This window comes from Panthera leo, chromosome C1 (assembly GCF_018350215.1).
Source record: "Panthera leo isolate Ple1 chromosome C1, P.leo_Ple1_pat1.1, whole genome shotgun sequence".
NCBI lineage: Eukaryota > Metazoa > Chordata > Mammalia > Carnivora > Felidae > Panthera > Panthera leo.
The window spans coordinates 8,669,883-8,684,579 of NC_056686.1; the positions used below are offsets into that span (position 1 = coordinate 8,669,883).

The 14,697-nt window shown below is 52.9% G+C and overlaps 1 protein-coding gene across 2 annotated transcripts; it reads right to left on the minus strand.

Moving 5' to 3' along the window:
* Positions 1 to 1,627: 1,627 nt before the first annotated feature.
* On the minus strand, positions 1,628 to 8,626 carry KIAA2013 (KIAA2013 ortholog). Of its 2 annotated transcripts, XM_042952344.1 has the most exons (4): positions 7,558 to 8,626; positions 4,417 to 4,715; positions 3,862 to 4,341; positions 1,628 to 2,328 (listed from the first exon to the last, which is right to left on the minus strand). In XM_042952344.1, the coding sequence occupies exons 1-4, from the start codon at positions 8,588 to 8,590 to the stop codon at positions 2,311 to 2,313; spliced, it is 1,830 nt and encodes a 609-aa protein (XP_042808278.1). In that variant the 5' UTR covers positions 8,591 to 8,626; the 3' UTR covers positions 1,628 to 2,310. The 2 variants fall into 2 exon arrangements, with proteins under 2 accessions (XP_042808278.1, XP_042808277.1); XM_042952343.1 differs by having other exon boundaries at positions 3,862 to 4,715; positions 7,558 to 8,623.
* Between the last annotated feature and the right edge of the window lie 6,071 nt (positions 8,627 to 14,697).

The window sequence follows — 14,697 nt, forward strand, 5'->3', positions numbered from 1 at the left end:
ACTATGATGGTGACTGAGCGCATGTCTGAACCCAGGTAAGACCTCTGTAGAAGCTTTAATGTGTGGTAGGCGGGTGCCGGGATGCACTGGTCTTACAGCCCAAGACAAGCCTCGTAGAGTAAGTTCCCTTCTTACTCCACCTGCTGCCTACCCCCCTGGAGTGGCCTGTCTCATTCTTTGGTCTCTCCCCGCCCTCTTGAACAGGGACCAGGTTCAGATGACTCCTAGGAAACTCCTAGGGGACTTGCAAATCAGCGGGGGCCCACGACGCAGGTCGGTTTTCAGGGAGCTAATACATGTCCATACTGAGCCCTCAGCTTTTGGGAAGTGCTAAGTAGCGTGAAATTAAATTTCCCATTCCAGGTTTCCACCCCTGAGAAAGCAGCTTGGTAAGATTCCAAGGGGATCCTACCTAACCTCCTCCCGCAGAGGCCCGCGCGGATGTCCAGTAAGGGACCCGCAGTGAGTGCTCGACGCGAGCTATAATTCACAAGGAGTTTATTGAAATTCTGGTTGTTCAGTCAGTCTTTCCGGGGCAGCAGGTACATGGGTTTGTTTTTACCGTTTAGGAGCCTCTAACAGGCCGAGTTCCAAGCCAAACAGAGGGGAGAAACATTAAGTGTGGCTCTTGTCAAGCAGCTTCCACCTTTTTTTTTTTTTTTTTTTAATGTTTATTTACTTTTGAGAGAGAGAGAGTGCCAACAGGGGAGGGGCAGAGAGAGAGGGAGACACAGAATCTAAAACACGCTCCAGGCTCCGAGCTGTCAGCACAGAGCCCGCCGCGGGGCTCAAACACCAACCTTGAGATCACGACCTGAGCCAAAGTCGGACGCTTAACGGACTGAGCCACCCAGGCTCCCCAAGCAGCTTCTACTCTAACGAAACAACTGGAGGGCCCGTCACACCGTAAACCACATCCAGCTGCACCCCGTGAGATTCCTGCTTCCCTAAATGGGTAGGCCAGCCAATGACCCACGGCTGGACGAGGAAGGCACTTCGTCCAGAGCACAAGGGGAAGGTGGGTGGAGCCAGGACAACTCATGGTAGGGGTGGAGATACAGGTTTCCTTTCCCTCCCAGCATGCCATTGTGAGCATCATTCTGCTGGTGGCGAGCAGACCAAGCTTCGCAGGGAGTCATGCTGCAGCACCCACAACGCTGTGCCCACGGCCTCCCAAGGCGGGCTGCCAGGCCTAGCTCAAGTCGCTTTCTGGTCCTGGGCCCAGCCCCATTCTCCTCCCCACCAGGCAGGGTCATCAGATCCTGCAACCACCACCACCAACGGGCAGAAGGCCATCGGGGTGTTTTCCTGCTGCCCAGCCCTGTGGCTGGCAACACCCAGGACAGACAAATCTAGGCTGTTTAGGGCAAGTGGGGGAGAGGCACTGCAGCAGGGAAGGGGCCGGGCTGACGCTCCTCAATCCGCCCGCTCTGCCGGGTGACCTGGTGAACCAACCCTCCCCCCAAGTGGATCAGCGTCTTCTCAAGAGGAGTAGTAGATGTGGGGGGGAATCAGCCATCCCCAAAGGCCTGGGCAGCCCATCTGCTTCAGACACTACCTGAAAGTCAACTGATGGAGGAAGATACGCTGTCTCCAGAGGTTTCAAACCACACACAAACCGATCATGGAAGTTTGAAAGAGATTTATTTAAAAACAGAACAAAAAAAAAAAGCTTTGGTATTTCAAAACCCAACAATCATCAACCCCTAGAAAGTTAAATACCTCCCCCTAAAGCCCAGAAGTACAAAAGCACAGATCTCCACAGGCTCATGGTAAGAAAGAGACGATGTGCAAACCGGGGAGGACCCGAGACCCACGCTCTCCACGCAGGCGCAGGTGCAGGCGGCAGGGCCTCCGGATGCCCCCCCGGGGGCGGCGTAGGTCGGAAATCCCCGCCCGAGATTCACTGTCTGAAGGGGGTGCGAAAAGCATCTGGCAAAATCTCAACAACAATAAATTAAAAATTCAGTCAAGAAAGAACACATTAAATTAGGAATAGAACACAACTTCTCCTAGACAGGTCTTTTCAAAAGAGGCTCTGTTTCCTGGGACAGAAGAAGGGGGGAAAGCAGAAGGAGTGAGTTCAATTTCAAGTATTTTCCATACAGGTTCATTTTATTGAGTCGAAAGCTTACAAAAAGTCCACCGGCCCTCCCCTCCCGCTCCCCGATGCAGACTCCTGAACATCCACACGCACTCTGCGTCACTGGCGTCCCCAACAAGGCACAAAAGGGTGGGTGCGTTCGAAGGATCCCCTGTTCGTGCAGCAGGACTTTCGGTGCTGGGTGTCTTGTGCAGATGGGACTTCACTCAGACACTGGGATCTTCCTGTTCAATTAACAAAACAAGTTGTTATTGTTCACCACCAACCCCGTGGAAGCTACAGAAATCTCACGCGGGGCAGGTGACGGGGACGCCCCTGGTGGCATCCCGCCCGGGCGATGATCCGGCTCTGCAGACACTGTGGCCCAGGGATGCGCTAGAGCCACCGTGGGGTTGGTGGCCCGGACACCTCCTCGGGCTGACGCAGTGTTCGCTGGGCTCTGCTCTGGCGGGACCCCGGCTCGAGCGCGAGTCAACTGAGGGCCACGGGGTAGCACCCCAAAATTAGGGGTCTGGCCTGTCCCCTGGATCGGGTGGGGAACCGGGGACAGACGGGTATACGGCAGATTAAGAGCAGAGAAGCCGACCAGGCAGCAGGGAGGAGCAGCCTGCCGGCTTAACAGAGGCCGTCAGACCCACGCAATGCAAACGGAGCCCCTGTTTTGTTACAGCTCGGCCCCGTTTCTCTTTCATCTGACCTTCCATTTGTTCTCCAAGCTCCAGGCTCAGACCTGCTGCCCACCCTGCTCCCATCCCACTCCGTCAGGGCTGAGAGCTGCTTCTTCTCAAGTCCTGGCCTTGGGCCAGAAACTAGAAACCAGAAGGCACAAAGCCCTCTGTGGAGGTGAGGAGGCATTTCTCCGGAGCTGGCCCAGGCTCCTCAACTGCTCGGGAGCACAGACCCAGAGCTCTTGAATCTATCTCTGCACATGCTAGTGCGACAAGAGGAGGAGAGAAAGGGAAGCGAGCCCCGCTCCCTCTGGAGAACTTCCTCCTGTGACTGCCAGCGATGGGCTTCCTTCTGTTCCCTGTCCCGGGGAATCCTGGCAGCAACGGAGCATGGAGCACTGGGTGGGGGGGCGGAAGGGGCGGCCTCCCCTGGGACTGAGCCTGATCCCCAAGACACATTCCTGATGAGAGTCTCACAGCGACCGTGCTCAAAGTCACGGCTTCCTGGGGGCCAAGGTGTTTGAGGAAATGAGGAATGACCTTGCCTTGTGCTAACGAGATGGCCACCTGAGCTGGCCCACAGCGAGAGGCACGAGCAGGCCCTCAGGAGGGAGCGCAGGGGGCTCACCTGAGGCTTAGACAGCAGTTTCCGGTCTATCTAGGGGCTTGTTGCAATTATTATTTTAAGTCTAGTTATTTATCTTGAGGGAGGGGGGCGCATGCAAGCTGGGGAAGGGCAGAGAGAAGGAGACAGAGAGAATCCCAAGCAGGCTCCACGCTGTCATTGCAGAGCCCGACGCGGGGCTCGATCTCGTGAACCGTGAGATCATGGCCGGAGCCAGAATCAAGAGTCGGACGCTTAACCGACTGAGCCACCGGGGCGCCCCACTGCTGTCCCTCCCTACGGTCTCCTCTCAGAAGTCGCTTTCTGACAGCCTCTGCAAACCCGCTCACTCCTGTCTGTGTTGCGGGCTGAGGGTACTGGCTTAGGAGGACACCCCATTGCCGCCCAGGCCTCTCCCGTCCCGGTCTGAGGCTAGAACACGAGGCCGGGGCCTCAGGCCCTGGAGACCCAGGGGGGCTTTATACCTTACTCCTGAAGAGGGGCTTGGCCCCAGGCCCACAGTACTCGTTGTAGATGAGCTTGAAGAGGAAGAGGTGGAAGAGGGTGATGAGCGAGGCCACGCTGAACCAGAAGAGGAAGGGCAGCCCGGGGTCCTGCTGGGCCATGTGCTCGTCGTGGGCCAAGATGGCCTTGAGGTGCAGCGTGTGGCGCAGGTCCTGCAGGTGCGTGAGGTCGGTGGAGATATAGAGCAGCGGCGTGATGGGCTGCGTCACCATGACCGGGAAGGTGTGGCCCTGGGGCGCCGAGGTCAGCTCCACGGGCTCCTCCAGGCAGCCGGCCTCACAGGCGTAGATCCTGACGGGCTGGCCGCGGGCCTCCACGGACACGTGCAGGTACGGCTTGCCCTCGGGGTCCGCGAGCACGGCTAGGTCGATGTGGTCGTTCTTGTAGCGGATGCCGCGCAGGGCGTAGCTGTTGTGCAGCACGTCGGGGTCGGCCTGGAACTGGAGGTGGTTCTCGGTGAACTGCAGCCCCCCGAAGCTCAGCACCATGCCCTGCAGGATGCCTGGGGCGCCCACCTTCACCAGCCCCTTGCAGCCGCGCTTCTGCAGGGTCAGCTTCCACAGGTCAGAGAGCTGCAGGATCTGCTGGACGGACGACAGCCGGCCCGGCCACAGGTTCTCGGCGTGCATGGTGGCGTGGCCGCTGAAGCAGTGATCTTCGTAGTTGAGCGTCGACTCCATCTGGTCGCGCTCCCTGTGGCTCAGGCTGGGGTTGAGCAGCGGGGCTGGCGAGCAGGAGAGCATGTAGTACAGCGTCAGGTTCACGGTCAGGCCAGACGGGGTGTGGGCGTCCGTGATCTTCTTCATCTCCACACCTGAAACGCCACAAAGGTTGCACGTTAAGCGGGGACGGCCCGGCCGGGAAGATGAGGTTCTGAAGGGAAGAGCGGGAGCGACGGAAATGGCAGCTCCGGCCTCCCCTGAGCTCTGGCTCCCTCACATGACCAACTTGACCCGGTGGGCCTGAAGCCTAAAATCCTGTTCAAAGCGGGGCCTCCCGGGGCGCCTGGGTGGCTCGGTGAGTTGGACGTCCAACTTCGGCTCGGGTCCTGATCTCAGGGTTCGTGAGTTCAGGCCCCGCATCAGGCACCACTGTCAGTGCATAGCCTGCTTTGGATCCGTAGTCCTAACCCCCCACTCCCACCCCTCCCCACTCGCACTCTCCCTCAAAAATAAGTAAACATTAAATCCTATACATAATAACATAAATAACATAATAAACATAAATCCTGCCAGCGCCCAGAAGAACACAGACGTGGCCGGGACATGGTGCCGGTTGAAGAGTCCAGCACGCCCCCCGCCCCCCTGCCCTCTGCCTCCGGAACACCGTCATCAGCGCTCTGGCCCATCCTGGGTTGCTCCTTGCCATCATCCTGTGCTCCAGTCCTGGAGCTTTAAATAACATCTGAACACCGGATCTCCCAAATCCGTATGAATTCTAGACTCAGAACAGCTAACTGCCCATTTGGGGTCTCCACCCAGACGCCTGACAGGCATTTGGGACCTGACGTGCTCTAAGTTCTTCCAGCCCCAAAGCAATCCTTCCACAAATTACCTCCAGACACTTGCTCGAGGGCTCCCCACAAATTCAGGAGTCACCCTCCAGTTCTCACGCCCCACGCCCAGTCCGTGCAAAGTCCTGGTGGCGCCACTTCTGAAAGTATCAGAAGCCATCCACTTCTGTCTCCACGGCCACAACTCAGGTGCCAGCCACCCTCCTCTTTCACCTCAGCTCCTGCAAAATCCTCTCATCTGGTCTTCGTGTCCCACTTTTGTCCCTTATAGTCTAGATTCTGGATAGAACAGCCAGGGGATCCTGAAAAATGTACATCCGACAGTTGTCTCTGCTCTCCCTTCCACCCCACTTAGAACCAAATTCACAGTCGTCACCACGGTCTACAAGACCCTTCAGGATCTGGCTACCTCGACCCCTTCCTGGCTTGCTACCCACAAGCCACCCTGGCCTCTCAACCAAACCTGCTCTTGTCTTAGGGCCTCTGACTTGCCAGCTCCCTCTAGATCATCACATGGTCAGTTTCTTGCTATTCAGGTCTTAGCTTAAGTGCTTCCTCCTTGGAAAGGCCTCCCCAACAACTGGAGCTAAACAGAGGCCCCCACCCCACTCCGAACCCCACCCAGTCATCCTCAATCACATACTTTTAATTTTTCTCTACGGAACTTTTAAAATGTTTTTTTAAGTTTATTTTGAGAGAGAGATTGCACAAGCGCTATTGGAGACAGAGAGAGAGAGAGAGAGAGAGAGAGAGAGAGAGAGAATCCCAAGGAGGCTCCTCACTGTTAGCACAGAGCCTGACACAAGAAATCAAGGGCTGGCTGGTTTAACTGACTGAGCCACCCAGGCGCCCCGCTCTATGGAACTTCGTATTCTAAAGAGCAATCTGGCTTATTTATTCAGACTTTCACTTTTCTACTATTGTCTTCCTCCCATCCAGAATTTAAGCAAGCACCATGAAACAGGCGCTTTGTTCTGGTCACTTCTCTATCCGTCGTATGGAGCACAGTCCCTGGCAGGATTCGATCAATACTTGCTGAACGAGTGAAACACACTTTGAGCAACTAAATACAAGGATTTAGACAACGAGCACCCTGGAAACCAAAATCTCTCTCTCACCTAGAATAGGATTTCCTTTACTTCAACAGTCTTTAGGGGAAGGAAGTTTTTATTTGGTGGGTGCATTCCACCTGCTGGAGAGGTTCCATCCCCTTCCAGTCAATGGAGCACATGACCCCTGATCTCAGTGTTGTTGAGTTCAAGCCCCACGAACCGCAGAGGTCACTTTAAAAAAAAAGGCGGGGGGGGGGGGGCCTGGGTGGCTCAGGCGGTTAAACATCCCACTCGATTTCAGCTCATCATGACCTCATGGTTCATGAGTTTGAGCCCCACTGTGGGACTCCATGCTGACTGTGCAGAGCCTGCTTGGGATTCTCTCTCTGCCCCTCCCCTGCTCATATGCTCTCTCGATCTCTCTCTCAAAATACACTTTAAAAGGGCGGGGTGGGGAGGGATGCCTGGGTGGTTGAGTCGGTTAAGCATCTGGCTTTGGATCAGGTCGTGATCTCACAGTCCGTGAGTTCGAGCCCTGCATTGGGCTCTCTGCTATCAGTGCAGAGACCCTCTGCAGACCCTCTCCCGCTTGCATTCTGCCTCTCTCAAAAATAAACAAACACGTGTAAAAAAAAAAAAAAAAAAAAGCGCATGCCTGTCACCAGCCAGACTGTGAGGGACTGAGGAAAGAAAGAATCTGGGGACCCGCCAGGCCCTTCTGCCTGATTTATCCTTTACAAGCTGACCCCCAAAACCACTCTCCAAATCAGGCCTCATTTATGAGGACAAAGAACAGTAAGGCCTGTCTTTTACGCTCATTCCTTCCTCGGACTCACAGAAGCCCTCTGAGGTGCTCCTGTTATTACTGAACACAAGCCCACGGAGATCAGTAAACTGGTCCCACGTCGCTCGCACAAATACCAAGCGGTGGAGCAGAGTCAGCCCAGGTCAATGGCCAAGCTCCCTTTCACCACTCCCACTGCTCCCCTTCAGGGTCAACTCTGCAGACTTTAGTGGGGCATCTCCAGGGTGGGCCGCGGAGGCCCGGGTGTAAGGTGTGCACTGTGGCCCAAGAACTGGCCAGGCCTCACCTGGGCTGAAGAGCTGAGCCCAGAGGCGCTGGTGGTCCTGAAGCAGCTCAGCCGCTGGCATCTCCAAGAGCTCCAGCATTTCCTTCCGTGCCAAATCCTGGACCACCTTGAGCTCCTTGGCTGCTTTGTTTTTGAGCACCTGGGGGTTAATAGGGCCTGAAACATGCACCACCCACAACACTGTCTCGTCCAGTTGTGTCTTGGGAGCCACCTGGAGCCGGTTCACTAGCTTCTTGGCCGCCACCACCACCAGGTGCACCAGCCCCGTGGGAAAAGGCGGGGACCGGCCCGAGTAGAGGAGGAACTGATGATCTCCCACCTTCTCCAGGGTACTGGTGAAGGCTCTGGGGACCGGGCCGGCAGTGGGCCCCACAGTCTGCAGCGCGGCCACCCTCTCCGTGGGATTGTTGAGCTGGATACGCTGCAGATAGACGTGGGGTCGGCCCCGGTGCGCCAGAAAGTCCTCTTGCAGCAGCACGCAGTCGCGGCCGGATCCCGTGACGAGGCCGGAGGCCGAGGCGGGTCCGGGGACGGCGGCCGCAGGGCCGGGGCCTGAGGTCCCAAGCTGCAGGCAACGCACTCGGCGCAGCAGCCCTTCACGCAGCAACAGTACTGACTCTCCGGCTTCGGAGAGCGCACTCAGCGGTCGCAGCTGCACGAAGGGCACGAAGTCCGGCGCCACGGCGGGCTCTCGCTCTCCAGGAGTCACCCACAGCCGGTTGGCGGCCACGTCCAGTGCCAGGAAGCCGTTGGCCACCAGGGCCGGCACTCCAGGGCCCAGTGGGACAGCCTCGCCGCGCTCCCGCAGGCCGCGCCAGGCGCGGGTGGCCGCCTCCAGGCAGGCGGAGGACTCGGCGGCGCCCGGCTCGCCGCGGGACCAGGGCAGCAGGTGCAGGCCGCCCGCGGCCCGCCGCGCCCCGGAGCCGGCGAACCACAGAAGCAGCAGCAGGAGGCCGAGCAGGCAGAGTAGGCGGCGGGCCCAGCTGCTCGACAGCAGTCCCGGCAGCCCCTTAAGCCGCTGCTGCAGCCACATCGGGCCGCCAGGCGCGGCGCGGGGGCGGCCGCCGGGCCCGCCGCCCAGCCCACCGGCCCGGCCGCCCGCGCCTCACTCCCCGGCCCGGACCGCGGCGCCCACCCCGGCCCCTGCCGCAGCCGCCGCAGCAGCAGCCACCGCTGCTTCCTCCTCCCTCTCGGTTGCCACCGGCCGTCAAACAACCCCGGCCGTCAAGCGCCGCCGAGTCTTTTGCGACACAAGGGGAAGGAAAGGGCGGAGGGAAGAGACAGGGGCGGGTCGGAGAGAAGGGGGCGGAGCCTCGGCGAGGAACTGACGGGAGTCGCAGGGGCTGGACCACCCGTTCCCCCGCTGATAGAGCGAAGTCAAAGAGACGGCTGGGGTCGGGGGGGGGGGGGGGGGGGGGGGGGGTGGGGGGTGGGGGGGGTGGAGGCGTGAGAGCGTCCAACTTACTTGTAAAAAAAACACTGAGCCAGCCAAACTGAACACGTGTTGGGCCCCATTTGCTACTGATGGTTTCAACAGCCCTACGATTTAAAAAAAAAAAAAAAAAAAAATTAACTTTTGTTTAACTTTTGTGTAAAAATGACGATTTTCCCTGCAAAAAAACCCTTAGTACAGGGAAGAAAGAGAGAGAAGAAAGAAAGAAAGAAAGAAAGAAGAAAGAAGCCACCGTAAACTAGACTTTATACAAAATATTTTGTTGCCAACTCTTCCAGATCAGCATATGGAGACACGAATCCCGCCCAGGACTGTCTCATTTCTCTGCCACACCACGTCAGCTTGATGTCACCCTGAGTTTTAACTTATTAAATAACATAAGACACTAAAGTCTTATTATTTGAAAATGACTTTAAATTGTGAATCATCCATGCAGAAGAGAAATTTTGCTTTGTTTCTAAGGGAAAAAATTCAATATGAGCACAGGGGAGGACAATGGAGCAATTGTTTCCACTTTGGTTTCAGGACAATCCAAAGTCAGACAGTGCTTCTCAGTTGCTGAAAATTTTAAACGGTCATTTGAGGTGGCTTCTTGTGGGCTGTGAGCAGGCATGTTTGCAGAGTTGGGAATGCCAGCACCCCGTGAGAAGGTGCCTGTCCAGGTGATCCTGCAAGTATGCTTACCTTTTTTTTTTTTTCCCAAGGCTATTATCAAAGCATAAACACAACTGTTTTTTAATAGTTTATTTATTTATAATGTGTATTTTTTTAATTTAATTTTTTATTTTTAAAAATTTACATCCAAATTAGCATATAGTGCAACAATGATTTCAGGAGTAGATTCCCTAGTGCCCCTTCCCCATGTAGCTCATCCCCCCTCCCACAACCCTTCCAGCAACCCTCAGTTTGTTCTCCATATTTATGAGGTCTCTTCTGTTTTGTCCCCCTCCGTGTTTTTATATTCTTTTTGTTTCCCTTCCCTTATGTTCATCTGTTTTGTCTCTTAAAGTCCTCATATGAGTGAAGTCATATGATTTTTGTCTTTCTCTGACTAAGTTCACTTAGCATAATAGCCTCCATTTCCATCCACGTAGTTGCAAATGGCAAGATTTCATTCTTTTTGATTGCCGAGTAATACTCTACTGTGTATGTATATATATATATATATATATATATATATATATATATATATATGACATTTTCTTTATCCATTCATCCATTGGTGGACATTTGGGCTCTTTCCATACTTTGGCTATTGTTGATAGTGCTGCTATAAACATGGGGGGTGCATGTGTCCCTTTGAAACAGCACACCTGTATCCCGTGGATAAATGCCTAGTAGTGCAATTGCTGGGTTGTAGGGTAGTTCTCTTTTTAGTTTTTTGAAGAACCTTCATACTGTTTTCCAGAGTGGCTGCATCAGCTTGCATTCCCAATTGTGTATTTATTTTTGAGACAGAGACAGAGCATGAGCAGGGCAGGGGCAAAGAGAGAGACACACACAGAATCCAAAGCACAGAGCCCAATCTCAGCACAGATCACAATCTCAGCACAGAGCCCAACGCTGGGCTCGAACCCATGAAGTATGAGATCATGACCTGAATCAAAGTTGGATGCTTAACCAACTGAGCCACCCAGGCACCCCTATTTATTTTATTTATTTTTTAGGAATTTCTACACCCAACATGGGACTTGAACTCAGGACCCCAAGATCAAGAGTCACATGCTCCTCTTTTTTTCTTTTTAATGTTTGTTTATTTATTTATTTATTTATGTTTGAGAGAGAGACAGAGTGTGAGCAGGGGAGGGGCAGAGAGAGAGGGAGACACAGAATCCAAAGCAGGCTCTAGGCTCTGAGCTGTCAGCACAGAGCCCGATGCAAGGCTCACACTCACAAGCTGTGAGATCATGACCTGAGCCGAAGTCAGACGCTTAACTGACTGAGCCACCCAGGCACCCCTCCTCTTTTTTTTCTTTTTAAGTTTACTTATTTATTTATTTATTTATTTATTTATTATTTATTTATGTTGGGGAGAGCACAAGTGGTGGAGGGGCAGAGAGAGGCGGACAGAGGGTGCTGCCCCATATGGAGCTTTAACTCACAAACCATGAGATCAGGACCTGAGCCAAAGTCCTCAACTGACTGAGCCACCCAGGCTCTCCAAGAATCACATGCCCTTCTGACCGAGCCAGACAGGCAGCCCCATAAACACAATTCTTAATTCCCACCTGGAGTTCACAAACCCCACAGTATATGTTCATGAATGTACAGGAATCCATGACCTACAGTTAGAAAGACAGGATCCGTTCAACCCCCTCGAGAAGGCAGGAGTACCTGGGCGGCACAGTGTGGTGAGAACAAAGGACTGGACCAGGCTTGATTCTACCTGTGAAATGGGGATGACCAGAGAATCTGCCTCGTATGTTTTTTTTCCCCTAAAGAGTTTTTATTTTTAAGCAATCTCTACACCCAACATGGAGCTCGAACTCACAATCCATAGATCAAGAGTGGCACACCTTACCGACTGAGACAGCCAGGCACCCCTGTGTCTTACATTTTTGAGGCATAATTGAGTCAATGCAGGCAAGGTATGCAAGGCGCATGACACATCGTGAGTGTTCAGTAAATGTAAAGCCACATAATTATTTTGGCTATTACAAACAACTATGTAATAGACATCCATCTTGGCCTACTTACATGAATGTTTCAGGGGGAGCGATTCCTGGAAGCAGATTCCTGGGTCAAAGGGGAGCCTCATTATTTGTGCTCGTAACTCCCTTGCCACTCTCAACACTCCCCCCACCCCCAATCACCCACCCTCCCCACTTCCCACCCCTACAGGGGAATCACAGCCCTGGGTAAGCAACTGAGCTACAACAAAGCCGGGAGTCAAGAGAGAGGACCCTGACATCAGGCTCTCTGGGCTTCAAATCTCTTGGCCTTACCCCTTGCTAGCAAGTCACCTAACTTCCCTGGGCTTCTCCCTCCATAAAATGGGGATTATAAAATAGAGTAGGACTGGGGGTCCTGGGTGGCTCAGTCGGTAAAGCATTCGACTCTTGATTTTGGCTCAGGTCATGATCTCAAAGTTCCTGAGATTGAGCCCTGCATCGGGCTCTATACTGACAGCACAGAGCCTGCTTGGGATTCTCTCTCTCCCTCTCTCTGCCTGTCTCCCTCCTGTTGTCTCTCTATCAAAATAAAGAAATAAACATTAAAAAAAAATAAAACACAGTAGGGCTGCTCTGAGACTTAAGAGACACAAGCATGTGAAACATTTCACATACTTCCTGGCTTAAAATAACCATTCAGTATTTATTTTTGCCAGGAAACAAGAAACACACATACATGATCCAAAATTCTAAATGTGCTATAAGGTGATTGGTGAAGTCTTCCTCTCTCGGGGCCCCAATTCATCCGTTCCTTTCCCTAGACTCAATTACTGCTGTTTTCCATTCGCAGAAATTGGAGCATGTAATATACACTTGTATCTCTCTATTTTCACTTAAGGGAACAGCTTGGAAATCCTATTAATAATTATAATAATAATTATTATTGTTTAAGTAGGCTTTACACCCAGCACAGAGCCCACCTCGGGGCTTGAACTCACAACCCTAAGATAAGACCTGAGCTGAGATCAAGAGTCAGATGCTTAGCTGACTGAGGCACCCAGGTACCCCACCATCATTATTATTATTAAGGGGGCTAAATGCCAGTGGGACTAGATGATGAGTATAAAGCCAGAGGGGGGCTGAGGGCCGGCTGGCAGCCATCCAACTTCAGCTCAGGTCATGATCTCACGGTTTGTGAGTTCAAGCCCCACATCAGGCTTGGCGCTTGACAGCGTAGAACCTGCTTGGGATTCTCTGTCTGCCCCTCCCCCCCCAGCCCCTCCCCTGCTCACGCGTGCACGTTCTCTTTCTCAAAATAAGAAAATAAACTTAAAAGGAGAAGAAGAAGAAGAAGAAGAAGAAGAAGAAGAAGAAGAAGAAAAGAAGAAGAAGAAGAAGAAGAAGAAGAAGAAGAAGAAGAAGGAGGAGGAGGAGGAGGAGGAGGAGGAGGAGGAGGAGGAGGAGGAGGAGAAGGCGGCGATGACAATGGAGATGAGAAGAGCAGCCCCTACCCCTTGGCACCAGAGAACCGCCCTCCAGGCCAGGTGTCCTTTCTGCACCTTCCCAGGAAAGCCGAATCCTGTGCCTTTAAATGTGCACAACACGTGCAGCACGTACCAGCAGTAACATCTGGGCAGCAGCCACCACTGGTTAAGGAGACAGGCTCTACTTTTGGATGAAGTTTGGACCAGGTTCAAGTTCTAGCAATTTGGCAAAGGGAGCAGGAAATAGATATGGAAGGAATGGAAGGCAGGCTGCACCGGGGTGAATCCTTTCTCCAGAGGAGGCCAGCAGCCTCCCAGATTGATTCCCTCTCCTGATTTACAATGACTCTGGGCCCGTGGACCAGGGGAACCCCGCTGCCCGAGGACTTTTTCTGTCCAAAGTACGTGACCGTTGTGACCATTGAGGTTCTCCTTGGGTCCCGGCAAATGGAGAGTTAGAACCAGGTTCTAAAGCCACCTCCCTTACTGTGGTCCCACACCAGCTGGGTGATGTCGAGCAGGGTCCCTTCACTTCTCTGGGCCTCAGTTTCCATATTTCACAAATAGGATACTGCCTAACTCACAAGGCTGTTGTGAACACAGAATGAGAAAGAACTTTGAAAATTGAACCAGGCAACATACATTCATTCTCCATCCCTCTGCCCATCCCTCCATTTCCTTCTTGAAAGATCTGGAATTTCAGTCTGTATTCTCCTGAATTCAAAAACATCCGGTGGATTCTGGCACCAAATCCTGTCTCCAGCTGCAGAAACTCCCCGCCTGCCAGGGGTCCCAGCTGGGAGATAGAAAATCTGGATCGCACCCACACCTCTTCCCTTTACTTGCCTTGTGACCTTGAGCTGGCTACTGGGTCCCTCCGTGCTCCCTTCTACCATCTGTACAGTGAGTAAATCTCTGTACGATGAGATGAGCTCCAAGGTGCCCAGGGATTGTACCCATTTTCTAACAATAACATGTGTTGGTTTTGTTTGGATTGTACAAATAGGATATATTAATTGCATGAAAAATTATAAAAGCAATGAAAAATATAAATAAGAAAATAAAAGTAGGGATGCCTGGGTGGCTCAGTTGGTTAAGCATCCGCGTCCGACTTGTGATCTCAGCTTAGGTCTTGATCTCAGGGTTGTGAGTTCAAGCCCTGTGTTAGGCTCCGTGCTGGGCGTGGAACCTGCTTATAAATAAATAAATAAATAAATAAATAAATAAATAAATAAACAAACCAGGAAATAATATATGTGATATATAATATATAACTATACATATATACAATCCCACACCTGGATACATTTGCCTGTCATTTGCTTCTGGCATTGTCTCTATTGTATTCACGAGAGTGTATTTTTACTGAGTGGGGTCATATTGTATGCCCACTGACATTGATAGAGTATTTCCCTTGCTGGAGCAGTCTTAGGGTATTGATCTCTCTTTTCCCCAGGACCTATGCATGGCCTACTCTGTTGTTCATTAACATCCAAGACATGCCTCTTCCAGCCACCCTTTGCCCCTCCAGGGTTTGGAGGGGGGGCCTGCCGCACCCAGAGTTGCACCCAACCACCCACGCCTCTGGAGC